Source organism: Phoenix dactylifera, chromosome 2 (assembly GCF_009389715.1).
Source record: "Phoenix dactylifera cultivar Barhee BC4 chromosome 2, palm_55x_up_171113_PBpolish2nd_filt_p, whole genome shotgun sequence".
Classification (NCBI taxonomy): Eukaryota; Viridiplantae; Streptophyta; class Magnoliopsida; order Arecales; family Arecaceae; genus Phoenix; species Phoenix dactylifera.
In genome coordinates this window covers 2583116-2601691 of record NC_052393.1, presented here as the reverse complement: position 1 = coordinate 2601691, position 18576 = coordinate 2583116, and the positions used below count along the sequence as shown (strand labels likewise).

Here is an 18576-nt window from a genome sequence, read left to right as displayed (position 1 = left end):
CTTCCTTGCAAAATCTCCCATCGTAGCAATTAGTTTCTTTTCAATTTTTAGTTTCGATTAATTTGTTGCACTCAAATAAGTTTAATTCTACTTAATTTTTTTTTATTCTTGTGCACTTTGAAACCTCCAAGGTTGAGTATATCCTTATCCTAGTGAGGTTGGATTTGTATCGAATAACTCTGATGGATCATGGTGTCTCTACGATCAAAGTTGTGATCAATGAAGCCTATTATTCATAAGTATGATCCTACGGGCAGATCAGTTATCACATTAAGCGGCCATTCTTTGTCACCCTCTCTCTAAGATATATCGTACTAGCCTAAATCAGATAGCACAGAACGTACCGCACTATGCCGGTTTAGTACCGGTATCCAGTACAAATGGCATATCGAGTAAAATTTTTATAACGTACTGTACCGATATTATACTAGAGTGGCACTGGTATAAAGTTCGGTATCAAAATGACGAACTTTGACTCTTTCCACCCTAACCACCTCCTTTTGTCCATTCTCCAACCTATTCTCTCGTTTTTTCAAAACTGGGCTGGTCTTAGGCTTCGGTTTTGATAGCCAGGCTGGGTTGGGTTGACAAAATGTAGCCCCAAGGTTTGGCCAATAGAATCTTATCAAGGCGGCCATCTTCTTTGATCTGGATTTGCTTGTATGAAAAGTTTAGAAAACACCTTTTTGAACTCTACTCTTCCCTTCCTTTCCATTATGCTGTTCGTTTTTTCCATTCTAGTAACGCAGTCCAATGTACAACTACTTACTAAAGTAGATTCTTAGAAGAAAAAAATTCATTGGACTTTGTACACCGGAAAACATCTTCTAGATCTAAGAGTGCTCGATATGTACTGATCTAGTTGGATCCAGGGTAGACTGTTGGTTGTAGCAACGCTTGCTTAGTTTTACATTTCAAGATATGATCGGTCAAACGTTGCTAGGTATGACTGCTGCATATCTAACTATAACAAGTTCATGGAGAAATTATATCCTATACCACGTGCAATACATGACGGTGCATCGAGATAAACGTTTGATAAATGAGGTTCATAGAAACAAGTAGCTATTCATGCTATCACTTCCCTGCTCTCTCTCTCTCTCTCTCTATCACACATAGAGAGAGATCCTCCAACAGGAGTCTTTCAAAAGATATACTTAGAACATCAGCTCTCCTAAAATGGAGAAAGTAATACATCAACACATGCTTCACCAAATGTTGTATAATCACCATTCTTGCAATAATTTTAGAGAGGCCAATGGTGCTACAAATTGGGTGGACCACTCGGAAGACCACCTCTGGGTAAGAGAGGCGGAGTTGCCTAGTGCACTCTATGATGTACTTTTTTTGATTTACTTAATTATATCCGTACACGTTATTTATGATACTCCCGCTTTCAGCAAAAAAAAAAAGAAGAAAAAAAGATTGAATGGTATACAATATCTGTCGATCAATCTTTTTGGTGCATGGCATCGGATTTATAAATTCCTTTTCAATAATTTACTTCATCATTTCTTATTAATCTTTTCGAAGTCTCGCTTACGTGGCCTTTGTAACATGATTATGAAGTTATTTATAGCCAAACTTAACATGATAATCCATCTAGGATGACAAGCTGTATCAACAAACTAGGTGCCAACAATGGCATGATAGCGTTTTATAATAATAGGAACTAACATTAAGTGTAATGTTTGGTGAGAAGGGCAATGATGCTTGAGATTAACATGTGAACCGGAATCACCTGATGGAGTGGCTAAAATGTCTTCATTTAGATGAGCAAGGCTTTTATGACTTGCCTTCATTATGGTTGCTCCTATACACTTTTGATTTTGATGCAACTAATCCATGTAGCTTATAGATTACACTGATTTTGCCAATGAACTGCAGCCACATCAACCTTTGAGGCTATTTCTTATCTAAGCAAAACAACTTAGCTACTAGCAAAGATAGCAATGGGCCTTGTATTGGGAAAAAAAAAAGCACAATTGCATCAAATTTAAAGATAAAAGCAAAGCATGGAGAAATGCAAGCAATGCTTTGTTCAAGAAATTAGGGCAAAGTATAACAACGGGTTGTGGCATCTAAAAGCTTATACCATACTTTTTCTTGTACCGAAACTCACAAGCTCGTATCGCATTCTGCTCGAGGAAGACTGGCCTTGGTGATTGAGTGAGTCCGGAATCCGGAGCTCGATGCGAGGTCCAACTGTTGCTTCCCGATGTCTGCAGACTCTTGGACGAGGATGGTCTATCGTGGGCCAGACAATCAGACATGTTTATAGGAAGGCAAACAATGCAGCTGATTAGGTAGCCTCATCGGTCCACCATTCTAGAGGCTTCACCTGAGGGGACCACGTGTTAGTACCTCACCCTCTGTATTTTTTTTTTTTCTGATTTTGTTGGCTGCACCCATTTTCAATCGGTGTAAACTGCGGTTGTACCTTAAAAAAAAAAAAAAAAAAAAAAAAAAAAAAAAACTCTCAGGCTTGCGGCACACCAAGTTTTACCCTACAAATTTCTAGGCTCCAAATCCCAAGAGCAATCACGTTTTCCCTCCAAACACAAGAAAAAGATAAAAACAAACAGAAGAATTAAGAAAGACTAGTGTTGTTTTTTTAACTCGGAACACCTGACAATCCACTCCTCTCTGCCCACATTCGTAACAACAGGAAGTCCAGATTTTAATTGAGTTGGAGGATAAACATCAACTTTGTTTAGATAAAGTTGGCCTGCAAGTTAATAAGCAAGCAAAAAAAACCCCCATTACCCCATAAAATTCAAAGCTTCAATCACAATTTTCCAAATAGTCAAACCCATCCTCCTTTCCAGCTCTCTCAGTCCCCCGTCTTCACCTCCCCTCTCCGCCAAGTTAGATTCTTTCCTCTGCATTCCCACGTTCATCATCTCATTCTCCTCTCAACCTATTCCTCCGTTATTCTTCAGTGTTTACAGCTCACAAACTTTAGTTAGTGATATAAAACGACTGGAGTCAAAATATCTTGGAGGCCATTCACTTGGTCTCCGTTATCCCCATCCCACTATTCCTTCATCACTATTATTCCCATCTTTGCTGTAAGACCACTGGTTTTGAAACTTAATATTAAGCCCATCTGTTGAGATCAAAGGAGATAAAAAGGCCCTTCCCCAATCCCCACCTCTGCTCGTTCCTAATTCGCCCAGCCAAGAAGCCCGAATCCCTAACGGGAATAGAGTTAGAATTTTTTTTCAAAAAATCTCGGTATCTCCCTTCTTCCCAGCCTTATCACATAGAATAGAAGTAGGGGTTTAAAAAATAAAAAAAAAAAGAAAAGAAAAGAAAGAGAAAGAAAGGGTGATTGAGAAGGGGAGAGAGAAAGAGAGAGAGAGAGAGAGAGAGAGAGAGAAACCCTAGATAGATGGGCATTTCCGAAGCCTATTCTCCCGTCCCAATCTCCTCCTCTTCACCACCACCGTCTCTATTTCGAAGCCTAACCCTTGTTCTCGCTCTCGTCGTCTCCTTTATCTCTCCGGCCGCCGCGGCCGATCTATACGCCCTCGTCTACAAGGGCTGCGCGAAGCAGACCTTCGGCGGCGGGGGCGGCGCCTCCCAGCAAGCTCTCGCCGCCCTCGCCTCGTCCCTTACAGCTCAGGCCGCCACCGCCAAGTTCTACAAGACCACCACCTCCTCAGGGCAGGCGCTGTTCGGCGTCTTCCAATGCCGCGGCGATCTCAGCCCCTCTGACTGCTCCGCCTGCGTGGGCCGTGCCGTGGGCATGTGGAGCTCCCTCTGCGGCTTCGCCGTCGCAGCCCGCGTCCAGCTCACTGGCTGTTACGCCCTCTACCAGGTCTCCGGCTTCCCACAGGTCTCCGGCACGCAGATGCTCTTCAAGACCTGCGGCTCCGGCGGCGGCGGCGGTGGGGACTTCGAGCTGAAGCGCGACACCGCCTTCGCCCAGCTCCAGAGCGGCGTCGCCGGCGGCGCAGGGTTCTACGTCACGAGCTACGCGTCTGTGTACGCGATGGCCCAGTGCGAGGGCGACCTCTCCACCGGCGACTGCAGCGACTGCGTGTCCCAGGCCGTCCAAAAGTCGGAGGTGGAGTGCGGCGGCGCCTCCTCCGGCCAGGTCTACCTCGACAAGTGCTACATTACCTACTCCTACTACCCCAACGGCGTCCCCCACGGTGGCGGCAGCGGCGGCGGCGGAAGCGGCAGCGGCGGCGGCGGAAGCGGCGGCGGCGGAAGCGGCGGCGGAGGTCCCGATCCCTCCCTTCTTAGATTTCCTTCGTTATTATTTGTTATTCTTCGATTTTTCTTAAAAGAGAGTGTTCTTTGTTATAATTGCGGGTTGGTATGATTTGGGAATTAGGGCAGCAAACAGGGAGGACCGTGGCGATCGTGGTTGGAGGGGCGGCGGCGCTGGGGTTTCTGGTGGTCTGCTTGCTCTTTGCCAGGAATCTAATGAAGAAGAAAGACGGTGAGCAGTTCTTTCTCGCCAAACAAACTCATTTGAATTCTTTTTGTGAAAATGATTTCCTCTTATAATGTTATTTCTTATTTCTTGATTCTCGTACGACTGCGAAATGGGGTTTTGTTGGTTTGTGCGTTCGAATTTGAATTCCTTTTTTGTTTTTTCCTTTGCCTTTCTTGCTTGCAGATTTTTGAAGAAAGTTGGTGGTGATGGGTCCGCGTGTGAAAAAGTGGGTGAGGATTTTGGTGTTTTCAGAGGAGCGGGGCAAGTAGAGAATAATGGAGGGTTTGATTCAATCCTGTACATCTCTGTCTCTATATAGTTTAAATTGTAGCTCATTTGTTTGCCGTCTCCTTTTGTTACCTGAGTACTTGTTAATTTCCATTGTTTCGAATATTAATTTCTTTCTTTGTTTGGGGGCGGAGGCAGAGAGAGCCGTTGGGTTAGATAATTTGTTCAACTAAACGTTCCTTTCATGATTTATTGCTTGATCCGGTTTCCTTTTCAGTGATGAGTGTTCGAAAATGCTATTCCATCCATTGGTGTCCCGTGGCTTTGTGGGCAGCTTTTTCCGGACATCTTTCTGAAATTTTTTTGTTTGGTTCTGAGGGAACATCATGAGCTTCAACACCACTTATTCTCTTGGGGCAAAAGGTATTACTTCTTGTGCTAGCTCTCATGTTACCGGTCTGAACCCAGACTGGCCCATACGGAGCTACTTTGAAACTATGCTCGCCAATTCGAGCTAAGTAGGGCCTACTCTAACCTCAATATATTTAGTTCAGAACTGAAATCCCAATTGAAACAGAATTTGAATACTAAGAAAGAGTGAGGATTTGATTTTAAAAAATTGGGGTATAAAAAAAAGAGAGTCTTTCCAACCAAATAGTTGGAATGGGAGTCATTTCCATTCCTATTTCAGAATCCAACTCTTGAATTCGAAGTGAATGGCGGCAAGATGTTTGCTGAAATGAAGTGCTGCAAATAAGTTAGTTGGATTAGCCTTGGTTTGAACTCTTGGATCAGTCTCCAACAAAAATCTAGTCATGGTCAGGTATATTCGTAGATTTGATCTGGTATGATCCAAAATGAAGATCAGAACTCTGTGGCCCAGCACAATCCAACCGTTGCAGTTGGGTCTAGTCTGGACCCTTGAGGAAGGGTCCTACAGGCTGGTGGTGCAGGAATTCGGCCAAAAAAATATAGAATAAAAAAACCATTGGCTAGATATATTTCAGAGGTGTTTGATCAGAGTGGTAAACTCAAAGTGCAAGGAATTAAGCTTCGCATGGGATTGCATTCGTGTAGTAACTGAACAAATACATGGGATGTAGCTTTCGTTCCATTTGTCTCAAATTTCCCCAGCTTTGTCCTCATTTGGACGCAACAAGAGCAGATTCTGGTTCGAAATTGACTGCTAGGGATACCTTGGCAAGAAAGTTTTTTTTCTGAACTAAGCTTTCCGTGCAATTCACAAGTTAATACTTGTGGACGTTTGGTTGCATGTTGGTGGATGGTTTTGACCATCACGGATGGGTGGATTTAATGTTGCCAAAGTTGACTGCTGATGGCATTGAAGATGTGGAGATGGCCCTTTTATTCCATATCTGGCTAGGATATTTGACTGTTCTTTAAAACACCTTTTATTGCATGAGTGCATTTACCCGCAACAGCAGCTGATTGCAAGCGATAATGGAGGAGAGTGGAGAGTAGACATGGCACGTATCATTCATGTATAATTTTAGTTTTATAAGGATAAACTTTTTTAGATAAATAATAATAAATGTTTGAGCAAGAATTCAAATTCTTTATCTTTTGATTAATAATCACAATCTCTAATCAATACATAGTGGGAAATATGAAACAGCTTGCGTAAAGGGAAACACGAAGTTTGGAAACGTAAACAGTTAGTTGATATGGTACAATATATTAGAGTTTGTATTGCCAGTTTGTTTGCAATATAGAGGATTAGAGTTTGGCAAGTAAAATGCAAATAAAAGATAGTATTAAAAATGGTTTTAATTTTCAAATGTTGATTAGAAACTCACAAAAGTAATAATAATAATAATAATAATATGAAATTAATGCATTTCTTTTGTTTATGTTTCTCAAAGAGAGAATTAAACTATTAATATAAGTTATTATAATGTTCCAACAAGAAAGAGGCATAAAGAGTTTACGACTGATGCAATGGAGCCTCACAACCTATCCGTAGTTAATGAACATAAAAAAAAAAAAAAAAACATGGAGCCTCACAAAAAAGAAAGTCACTAGAGTTTAGGTTTACTGTTAAAAGCAAAAAAACAAATAGATGTTAACATCATAATCTGCAATGAATAACAGGCATCCGAGTCCATCAATGCCTCAACTGCCTTAACCACTCTCACTCCTACCCCAACCCCAAGTTTATCAATGCCTCAACTGCCGTAACCAATCTCACATCATAATCTGAATTTAACAGTGTATAGTAGTCTCGGTTATTAGCCGCAGAAATTTTGAGTACTTGTAGATTGAATCCATAAAAATATTTTTTGATTAGCTTTTTTGGATGGTTCCTTATTGTTATAAATAATATGAAAGCAGATCCGGCGTATGGCTTATATGCACTAGGGAATAATGCAAGGACGAGCATATTGAGGCTGACTACAGGCAATAGTGACGCTCGTAATAATATTCGAATAAATTTAAATTCTTAGTGAAAAAATCTTAAATATTTATACAAAATTATAGAACTTAAAAAAATATCAACTATTTTTTTTCTTCTTATGAGATCCTACCTTCTCAAGGTATGGATTAAATGCCGTCTCAAGTTCCAAATGAGGCTACAATCACCTCCCGTTCTCTCTAACAATTATAAAATAATAATATACCATGACCGCAATAATAAGATATTATTATCATATTATCATCATTTTTATTATTAATTGTTGTTTAATAAAATAATAACTAATATCACAATATCATATACTAATATATTAGTTCTAATATTTATACAAACATATTAATTATTAAAAATAATATCATAATAATTATTACAATAAATTTTATTATCGATTGTTAATTAATAATTAAAGTAAGGTAATAATAACTCATGAGTTGATAATAAAAATATATTATATTATAATTTTATAATAAATAGATTATATTATGTTATAATGGTCGCAGGATGGTCATACTCTCTCCATATAAATATACCGGTATCAAGGAACGTTGGCGATTAAAAAAAATGCAACATGCATCTCATCTTAAGTGTTATTAATTAACAAATTGAGATCCAGCGTGGCAGGAATCGGTCGCATTAAGGGATGGGAAACTGAATGACACGCAAACCACTTCCCACGTACGGGCGGTGAGCTGAATCTCGAGATAAGCTGACTCAGATCCCGCTAACCTTCGTTGTAGTGCGTGCCCAATGGAGGACGGGCGGTGCGCAGATCGATAACGCGGAGAGGCCAAGTTGGTCCGGAGAGGAAGTGGGGATGAAGATCTTGGCGGCACTCATCGCCACTTGACCGGATGACGAACCTAAAATTATTTTTATATACATTATTTTTATTTATTTTATTTTTTTAAGGCAGATCACTTTCTTCTCAATGTCATAATATTATATTAATTTTTTTTCTAGAACTAATAATTCATAAAATTCTAATGCGTACCCATCCGAACAGAACCTTCTGAGCGCTCCAGGGAGCTCCCTCTCTCCGACCCATAAGGCACCTTTAGAGTGATTAACCATATACAAGGCTCACCCAATTCGCAGTCCCATTAGTCTCTCTGTATATATGTTTAGTCTGGACAACCATGCCACCTCTAGCCATGGCTCAAATATCTCGAAGCTAGGGGTGACACCTACACACACCACCTATGCATTTTTGAATCCAGCTAACCATTGTAGCTGAGTCATCCTCAAGCATGACTACTCTAGTCTGCAGCACAAACCATGCACAGCCCAACCCAGCCCTATAACACTTTTTTTTTTTTGTTGACCAATTTAAAAACATCTATCTTTCAAACATATAGGCGGTGGTAAATATGCACATATTACATAACAATTATAAGAATGCTAACTCAATATTTTATTATTTATAGTTTAAAAGTAGAGTCTGGTGCATGTGTTGCATGCCTCCGGTTGACACGGAGCGGGGTAATTTGCAACTGCGATCCTACCAAGTATGGTATATATTTATCTGCATGAAATTTTTTCACACCTTACCATTTCCAGTTTTTTTTTCTTAAAAAAAAATTTGGGGGTTATCTAGGGGGTTAATGCGAGAGGGGATCATAATATTAAAAATTAGCTAGCATTAACTTTAGTTTATCGAAGGAGAAAATAAGCTTTAGACGAATATAAGAAGAAACTCCCGGAGAAATGAAAACTTTACCTCCTTGGCGCAATGATGCAAATTAAATGACACAAATGCTACATATAAGTAAAGCACAATATTGAAAGATAAAATTGTTGTTTTTCATAAAACTAAATTACAAAGATCCAATCATGGCCATATAACTTGAAATTTGAAACTTCAGCATTTGTACAAATTGAATATTAAACATTTGGTGCTTATTTTCTTTTTCTTCTTGCCGCTCTTCTTTATTTTGATTTTTTTAGGACAACATGAGGGGGTTTCAACTTTCAGTCTCCATCTAATTCATTAGGATGATAGATTTATGATAATTTTAAAATAATGTATGCAAGACTCAAACATAGATCGGGTTAGATGAGTTGAAACTCACAGCATTTCGTGTTTATCGATGCCCTCACTTCCCATTTGTCATCTACAGTTGAAGTCCACAGACACGGTTGCCATCCATAGAAGATGCGAACTGGAGGCACGTGGGTTGACTTGGATATGGGTCGCATCGACAAGAGTGGTGGAGGAGGATGGATCTCATGTTTATTCTCATTTCGCTTCTTAAAAAAAAAACCATATATTTTAATTCTTTAAAATTTAATTTTCATTTTTTTAGTATTTAAAATTTATTTAAATTTTAATTTCAGCTGTGAATCAAGCACGTCGAAAAATATAATTATTTTGATTCTCATTTTAATTTATTTTAATTTAAATACTAATTTTGATTTTGATCGTGGACAAAAAAAAAATATTAAAATAATTTTTGTAAGTTTAAACTGCATCTGGTCAAAGTTACTAAACCGAACCTATCCAAGATCCCAATGCCGGATTCCTATATGATAATGATGGGGGAGAAGATGAAGGGGGAAACGACCGAATGATATCCGCAAATGATGAAACATTTCACAATAACACAAACTCCAAAAAGTCTGCAAATCTTTTTTTTTTTCTCCCAAATTCCAACTAAAAGCCTTTTGTTTGGTAGAATTTTTTTATTTGGTAGAACTAAAAGCCTCTTTAGCTACTCCAATTCGATGCTTCCATTCAGGATCATGAAATTAATCAAAAAGTCGTAAATCAATCATGCGGACTTCGCCAAAGGAGGCACAGTCGATAACGTGGCAGACCAGTAAGAGGCTCCACCGTGTGTCCCAAACTGGGACATAGCTCTATCCCGTTATTGATCCACACACACACACACACACACACAAAAATGGCCAAAAAAAGATAAAAGAAACCCCAACCAGTGACTTAGCCAGTGAATCCGTTGATGCTGCTTGTCATGGTTTTAGAAATGCCGATACAGAGTTATTAGTTCCTTAGAACTCATGATTAGCCTAAAAATTTAAAACCTTATACCGCAAAATTGTAGCAGGGCATCATTCAGCCTAAACAAACCCTAAACCTTTGTTCTTTTGTACTGTTCTTACTAGCAAATATCCTATATAACAGGGAAGAGTCAGTACAACTATAGTACAGTCAGTAGAGCAATGGGTGAACATAATTATCCATGGTCAAAGACAAATGGAAATGCCAAAATAAGAGGCCCATCAAAAGAACTTGAAGCCAGGTTGGATGGGTGGCAAAGAGAAGCATTAAAGAAGAAGCTGAAATCTTTAGTAACTTCAACTTGATAACTGGAAAATCATTACTGGCGGTGCTGATTTCAGTAGTGGAGATTGATGAGCATCGCAGACCGATAATGACTGCAGTCATGGCAGAAAAGATAGCCATAAACAAGCTTTGGCTGACGTATTTCAACAATCAACAGGCAGCAAAGAAGTCATAATCATTTCAAACTATCTTAGCTTAATCAAGAACCTTAAATGGGCAGCAAGGAAGACTCATGAGGACATTAAGTTTCAGTAGGGAAAAAAGGGGATCAAATTTGGACACGTTCTTGTTGAATCTGGTGACAAGTGATGCTTTGGCACATCTTGGATGGAATTATAAACAGCACCTTCTCATGCCCTGCACCCTTGAACCAAATTCCTCAAGTCCTATCATAAACTATTGGGTTCGACTTCGAGATCGCTATTTATCTGTCAAGCATGGGCTTACCTGCGCGAAGAATAAGATGGGAACTCAGGCCAGTCGGGCTCTTGTCCATATTTTTTCAGTCAAGGCCCAGCTTTCAGTCCAAGTTCATTTGGTACCTACAACAATTCATATCAGTTTATGTGCAACATCCAACTTCCACATGATTAAGCCAGAACAAGATAATACTGCCTCCCTCCGATCGTGTAAAACTTGATTTTGGTTCTCGGACCCCAGATAACAGGTATAAGAGCTACAGCACTCAAAAATTGGGCTATAGAAGGCCTTCAAATCCCCATACCACCATGCCATATCATCTAGTACTTCAGTTCCCATTAGCAGAGATATGGAATCCTCTTTCCCATATCTTTCTGTTGCCTGGTTCTGGCTGCTGCTACTCCTGTCCATTACTCTTGCTGCAACCACTGCTGTTAAGAAAAGAAGTCAGCAGGAATCACCCAAAGCTCAAGCTCTCCTTTGGGGGAAAGCCAGCTTACAGAACCAGCAAGCCCTCGCTTCCTAGAAGTTCATCCTCACTAGCAGGAAAAACAGCAGCAGCAGCTCATGCAGATGGCTGGGAATCACATGCAACAAGAATGGGAGAGTAAAGGAGATAGGTTTACCTTTAAAGGGATAGTGGGTAGGCTCCACACACTTGATTTCTCTGCGCTTCCACACCTCACGCCTCCATGCAGTTCCCTCTTCCGATCCATTCCACCTTCCATTAGCACCCTTTCTGCTCTCACCTCCCTTGACCTATCTCAGAATTGTTTCTCTGGCCATCTGCCACTTTCTTTGGCCAAACTCTCCTACAACACCAAAATCCACTTTTTCTACAATGAATTAACAGGAGAGATATCACCATCTTTCTTTGCCAATTGGACCAAACTTGTTCACCTTTGTCTCTATCAACAAAATATCTGGAAGAATTCCTTCAGAAATCCTATTTGCGACAAATCTCCACATCCAATATCTTTTCAGGAATCAAATCACTGGTGAAATTGGAAACCTAGTGACTCTAGTTGTTCTTGACATCTCTACAAATCAGATAACAGGTTCCGTCTTCCCAGCATTGGAAATCTTACAAAGCTTGACACCTTGTATGTCCATAACACTACTCTCTCTCGCTCCATGACTCATGAAATAGGCAACCTAGTCGGCCTAGCTAGTTTAGAAATCTCATATAATCACCTAATAGGTCCCATCCCTAGTTTAGCAAACCTTGCAAACCTGACTAAGCTTGACACTCTGTAGCTTAATAACAATCACCTCTCTGGCACCATCCTCAAAGGTTAGGCTGTCTACTAAACCTAAGTAAGCTACATATATCACAATTTATTAGAAGGAGCCTGCCCTTCCAATCTAGGAAACTTGACCAAGCCCTACAGCTTGCATCTCAATGATAATCAATTTCATGGCATTATCCCCCAAGAAACAGGAAATCTAGTAGACCTGGTCTGTTCAGAAAAATCAGATAATATTCTGATAGGTTCCATCCCCTCTAGGAAATTTGACTAAGCACGATACCTTGCACCTCATGAACAATCAAGTCTGTGGCAACATCCCACGTTAAACAGGAAATTTAATGAACGTAACCAACATAGAGATCTCAAGTAATCTCTTAACAGGTTCTATTCCAACTAGCTTAGGAAACCTGACCAAGCTTCATACCTAGTACGTTGGCAAACAGTCTACAGGATCTGGTAAGCCTTACCAACTGGGGAAAAAAATGGCAAGTTCTAAGTGGTTCCTTCCTTCTAGTTTAGGAAACTTGACTTTTGTTAAAATTTTCTAAATTTACTTGAGAAGTATCGCTGGAATCATCCCCTGAGAAGTTGGAAGTCTAGTGAGATTAGAAATCTCCTATATTTTTTTCCCTGGCTTTATCCCTCACAAAATAGGAAACCTAGGAAGATTATTTGAACTAGCAATATACAACAATCGAATCTCTGGCACAACGATTCCATCTTTTGGTAACTAAAGGAACCTAATTGATCTTCGAATTTTTTACAATCAACTGCTTGGTAACCCGTTTGAGGAATTAATAAATCTTACAAACTTAGTAGCACAAGAATTAGTTTACAACTTAATCGACAAATCATTTTAAGGTCCCACTCCAAAGAGTTTGAAAAATTATACAAAGTTTCATCAGGGTCCATGTTGAGAGAAATCAGTTCGAAGAGAATATATCAGCTGACTTTGGCACATACACACATTTAAACTATATTGGTAGAAGATAAAACCTCTCTTCAAATGTGCTAGTAGGTAAGATAATAATGAAGTTGGGTGACTTGACTTATTTATTTGGCTTGAATTATGATCAACTCTCTAGGATGATTTCCTTAGAACTTGGGAAACCATACGACCTAGAGTCCCCTGATCTTTCTGAAAACTACTTGAGTGGACCAATACCACAGCAGTTAGCTTACTGCTCGAGACTATAACTCTTCAAGCTAAGCAAGAATGAGTTGAACAAAAGCCTCCCACTTGAGATTGTTAATCTAGCAGACCTACGGGTTTTGCTAGATCTTAGCCATAACTTTCTGACTGAAGAGATACCACAACAATTTGCAAAATTGGTGACGTAAGAACACCTTATTGTATTATGCACTAATCTAGAAGGACCAATTCCTAAGGGCAAATTATTTCACAATGCTTCAGTAGATTGGTGTACCAACAATAGAGAGCCTGTGCTGAGAATTATCAGGTTTGTCCCCTTGTAGTTTGACATGAGGGCATGATTTAATAAAAGATCACATCATACTCTTGATATTCATACTTGTTGTTGGCACCTCAAATCAGTTATATTTGTTATTGTTGTTCGTTACCGGAGAGAAAAATCTAATAAGAGAAAGGAAAATGAAGTCACTACAGGAACTCTAATTTCATTACCCAATTTTGATGGAAGATCTGCACACAATTACATCATGAATGCACTTAAATTTTTTTGATGAAAAAATTGCATTGGAAAAGTGGGGATATGGTCATGTCTACAGAGTCATGTTTCCTAACAGAAAGGTAGCAGCTCTGAAAAGACTTCACCTAGCAGAATGACTAGCCAATGAGAGAAGTTTCAGAAACAAAATTCCAGCGTAACTGAAGTTAGACACCGCAGCATTGAGAAATGATATGGATTTTGCATTAATGGTCAATGTACATTTCTTGCAACTAAGCACACAGAGAGGGGAAGTTTAGCTAAAATTCTACACAATAAGCAAAGAGCTCCGGAATTGAATTGGTATTAAAAGATTAATATTATCATAGATGCTGTGCATGCCCTATATTGTACAGCAAGACATATCAAGCAACAATATTTTGTTAGATTTGGAGTTCAAAGCATATATCTCAAACTTTGGAACTGTGAGAATTGAAAAACTTCATTTATCAAATTGGACCACAAATGCAGGCAGATATGGATATGTCACGCTGCTAAGGGTAGAATTTGTTCGTTCTTTATATGAAGAAAATCAATGTAAGAAGAATAGTTGGAGGGATTTTAAACCTTTGTTTGGCACTTATTTAGCTTACCATGCATTATGAAGGCAATATCTGATATACTTTGACTAGCTTAACTATCTGTTACATATGCATGAGCTAAAAAAGACCTACAAAATGGAGAGATTGAAAATTTAAAAAAAAAAAATTGAAAAAACTCCCAAAACTATCATGAAAAATTAGCATGAAGAAAAACAGAACTTGAAGAAGACCATTTGCAATATAAGTATTGTTCACGGACACACATATCTGTGTGCATGCGTGTGAAATCATGTTTCTCTTTCCTCCCTTTCCTACAGAGCTTTCTTACACGATAAAGGAAAAAAAAAAACAAATGTGATGTATATAGTTTTGGTGTAATAACTTTAGATTCAAGGGAAGGCATCCTTGTGAGCTCATCTCCTCTTTATCATCAATAAATGAACAACGAACTTTATTGATCGGTATATTAGATCAACAAATCTCAACTCCCACACCCCTGTATGAAATAAAAGTTTTTACTAGCTAGGAAGCATTTGCATGCTTACAGGTCAACTTGCAAGACTGACCAACTACACCGCACATATATCAAATATTGGCAGAGTATAGCTCACCAAATTATCTTGAGCCTTTCCACACAATCAAATTGTTTCAGCTTATGGAAGCATAGATATATGTTTGTTTAAGCTTACAGAAGATGAAACTTGTGGATAACATCAAAGTCTATGTTAACTATTGTTCTTAACATGGTTCTACCATGATTCACCTAGAAATTAATTATAATTTAGAACATTCAAAATAAATCATTTTGAATGTCAAAAAATATCAGCTCCCAAAATTATAATGTAACGTAACAAACTAGCCTATAACATCATTCTCTTTCAACCAGATTATAGTCAGTTCAACGTTGTAAGCTTGCAGAAGATGAAACTTGTGGATAACATCAAAGTCTATGGTAACTATTGTTCTTAACGTGGCTCTACCATGATTCACCTAGAAATTAATTATAATTTAGAACATTCAAAATAAATCATTTTGAATGTCAAAAAATATCAGCTCCCAAAATTATAATGTAACGTAACAAACTAGCCTATAACATCATTCTCTTTCAATCAGATTATAGTCAGTTCAAAGTTGTTCCAAGAAAATGAGGGCAGATCATCTTCTTTCTTTATCCCATACAAATGAAAACTATATGCTTAGTAGAAAGATTGATGGGAAGCTTAAAAAGAAAATTGTAAAGACAAAAAAATGACTCCAAATTTATTCAAGATGAAATTAGAAAATGAATCTGATCAGGGACATCTTGCTGCATGAGGCAGAAGAAAGCATCACAAGCTTCTGAAGAAGCCTATTAGAATAGCATGTCCATCATGCCATCATAATGTAAACATAGGTATCTTTCCTCATGAGGGTGTGCCTCGAATAAGCCTGACTCCTCACGCTAGATCCTTGTCAAAGACTCCTCCCTAAATATGTAAAAGTCCAAACACCATACAGTCAGCTAATTAAGCTTAAATTATCTGATGTGCGTTGTGTGGGTGAAAAACGATCAAGTATTTACTAAATTTGCCAAATTTATCTACTCTTTTTAAAGAATGTTCACTCAAGCTTCCTTGTGTACAAATTTGTCAGTTAGACAGTTAATAGGGCTAATAACCTATTGTGTTGTGCCATGAATAAGATTCACAACATGTCTGATCCAATGATGTTCCTAAATCAAAACCTATGTGCATTGAAATCCATAGCTTTCAATGATGCCCTTTTTATCCTACTATAGGATAACCTAGTGAATAAGTCCAACAGAGGGTATGCCATGTCAATTGTTTTCCCTTCCCCTCCTCTGTATTGATGAGATTTTTCAAATATTAAGCGATGCGAACCCTGCTCTTGGGGAGAATGTTCAATAACCAGAAGATCGACTTACCAGATTTGTTGAGTGGAGACTGTGAAACTCTTCCTATTAAAAATGAAAATCTTACATCATAAAATCTTGACTCATAACCTTCAGTGCCAGTATTCAGAATCAGAGTCATTACTAATTCCAGGCTAAAACAATTAGCAATTTTCACTATTTACTGAACTACTCTGTTTTTTCATCCTTTTTCTTTTCTTCTTTTGTTGCTAAAACTGGATGAAGCAGTTTTCATGAGTTCTAGGGTTTCAAAGAACATAAAAGAACCAAGTTCTTGACTGATGCAAGATAAGCATCCCAGACATGGATTCAAGGATACAACCAAGAATCGAAAGAAAAACATCACCTCGCAAATATTCCATACGACGACGTAATCACCAAAAATAAACAGAACAGAACTAATTCCACAGATGGAGCGAACAAATCAGTTGTTGAAATTTCACAAGTATCACATCAGAACAAGAAACTCGATAGAGAGATAAGAATTCAACAATAGGCTATAGCAAATTCAAAAAGGCAAAAGCTTTATAAATCCAGACCAAATACTAAAGACCTAAACCCCATCACTGCAGCTTCTCACAAGATCACGAATCCTGGTCATAGCGGAACCCTAGATGGGAAGAGCCTTGCTGACCTGAACGACGATCACTTGGGAGGGGCGGGGGCGGCCATGGAGGGCGAGGAGGTGCCGAGGAGGCTGGCCTGCTGCAGCTCGAGCTCGTTCATCTGCTGCTCCCGGTCCATCTCGATGATCAGGGGGACCACAAGAACCAGGAAGGTGGTGCCGGCGATCCAGGCGGCGCGGCCAGTGCTCCAGAGGAGCTTCTTGGTGACGGTGGCGGCCTCGGAGGCGGCGCGCTTCCCGCGGTACACGACGGGGGACTGCGAGATGGAGCTCGTGACCCTGGAGAGGACACCCCCCTCGCCGTCGCGGCTCGTCCCTGGGAGAGACCCCCTTCGGCCCTGGGAAGAAGACATCGTTGGCTGGGACAAGAGAAGGGGGAGAGAGAGACTATGAGGAGGGGAAGCGGCTCGGCGAGACGGCGATCGTAGGGTGGGCGGCGCGTATTAAAAACCCTTGAAGGGCGAAGGCCTCTGGATATGGTATCCGTGGGATATCCCGGACATGGAAAGGCAAATGGATAGTGAAATTAGGGATCCATGTTGGGCCGGACGTAGGCTTGAAAGTGCTGGCCCAAATCAACCTCAAAGGAACTTGAGGCTGCAATCACCCACAAATCCAGGTGAAGTAATTTATCTTCCCTTGCTGCAACCAAGAAAAAGAATAACAACATGAGAATTTTGATTTGGGATTCACGATTTGGGATTGCAAGCCAGCGACATTGTGGACCAATTTTATATTGTCAACCTAGTCTTGCCCAATATAAATCACCGGTTAGAATGGTTTTTGTTGGATCACTGAGTTGAAAGTAGGACACAATCCCATTCGAGATGCCAGAATCCAATCTCTTTCTTTCTTTCTTTTCTTTTCTTTCTTCTTTTTTTTTTTTGGTACAACGGCTGATTACATTATTCTAGCATGAGTACAACCAACAGAATCAAGAAACAAGAAATGACAAAGCAGAGGAAAGACCTCCTGCTGCGTCCAAAGAACCTCGCCGGAATGTTGAGCAGAAAAAGAGGCGATCTAGTCCGTAGCCCTTTTCGCCTCACGATATGCATGTACTGCATATCACCAACCCATCGCCTCGCCCCCGGCCCGCCCCTCGCCCCTCCAATTCGGATCCAATCGATCACTGTGACTGAATCTCCCTCTAGCAAGATGCTTTTTGCCCCCAGCCCAAGTCTCGCCTAGGGAATACTTTTCGATGATGTCTTGAGCTATGCTCCGATGGCTGTCAATCCAATCAAACTTCGCCCTCTACAGCAATCAGTCTTGAGGAGTGTGTCGAAATTCTCCTTCAGATGGCCAAATTTTTTTCCTTTTTAAAGAACGATTTGCAGTATCTTGAAAATCTGACAGCTAACAGCTTAACCGATCTATCCCCTCTAATTCCTGTTCTCCTCCAAAATATTAGATTCTGCTACGGACGTGCCATTATTCTCAGAATATCCTTTTGACATGCAAAATGCAATTCAGAGGTGTCATGGATAACTTCCTTCTGGAGCACGAAAGGATGACAAGCATCACTTCAAGCCATTTTTTTTGCAAGATTTCAGTTCCAAGAACCAGATCCCTTTAAAATACACTGGCATTTGCCATGCAGTACAAAAACCACATCACCTTCTCTAGCAAATATTCCTTCCATTTCCCATTTGCTCCAATGTATGTTAAATGAAGCTTTTTGCACGGCAAGCTTGTGTCTAATGTCTGTTGGGAATACTAGGAG

At 39.7% G+C, this 18576-nt stretch overlaps 2 protein-coding genes across 2 annotated transcripts; one reads left to right on the top strand and one right to left on the bottom strand.

Moving 5' to 3' along the window:
• Positions 1-2813: 2813 nt before the first annotated feature.
• Positions 2814-4923, top strand: LOC103715428 (plasmodesmata-located protein 2-like). Its single transcript, XM_039117170.1, has 3 exons — positions 2814-4232; positions 4346-4453; positions 4634-4923. Exons 1-3 carry the CDS (start codon positions 3395-3397, stop codon positions 4639-4641), a joined length of 954 nt encoding a protein of 317 aa, XP_038973098.1. The 5' UTR covers positions 2814-3394; the 3' UTR covers positions 4642-4923.
• Positions 4924-16609: 11686 nt separating this feature from the next.
• Positions 16610-17331, bottom strand: LOC103715427 (mitochondrial import receptor subunit TOM9-2-like). The gene has a single exon (XM_008803039.4). The coding sequence runs from the start codon at positions 17201-17203 to the stop codon at positions 16871-16873; it is 333 nt and encodes a 110-aa protein (XP_008801261.2). The 5' UTR covers positions 17204-17331; the 3' UTR covers positions 16610-16870.
• Positions 17332-18576: the final 1245 nt, after the last annotated feature.

Excerpts from the sequence above, each read along its gene's own strand:
- LOC103715428 (XM_039117170.1), top strand. The coding sequence starts at position 3,395 with ATGGGCATTTCCGAAGCCTATTCTCCCGTCCCAATCTCCTCCTCTTCA. Across the intron at positions 4,233-4,345 it reads CGGCGGAAGCGGCGGCGGAG|GGCAGCAAACAGGGAGGACC; the intron begins GTCCCGATCCCT and ends TTTGGGAATTAG.
- LOC103715427 (XM_008803039.4), bottom strand. The coding sequence starts at position 17,203 with ATGTCTTCTTCCCAGGGCCGAAGGGGGTCTCTCCCAGGGACGAGCCGC.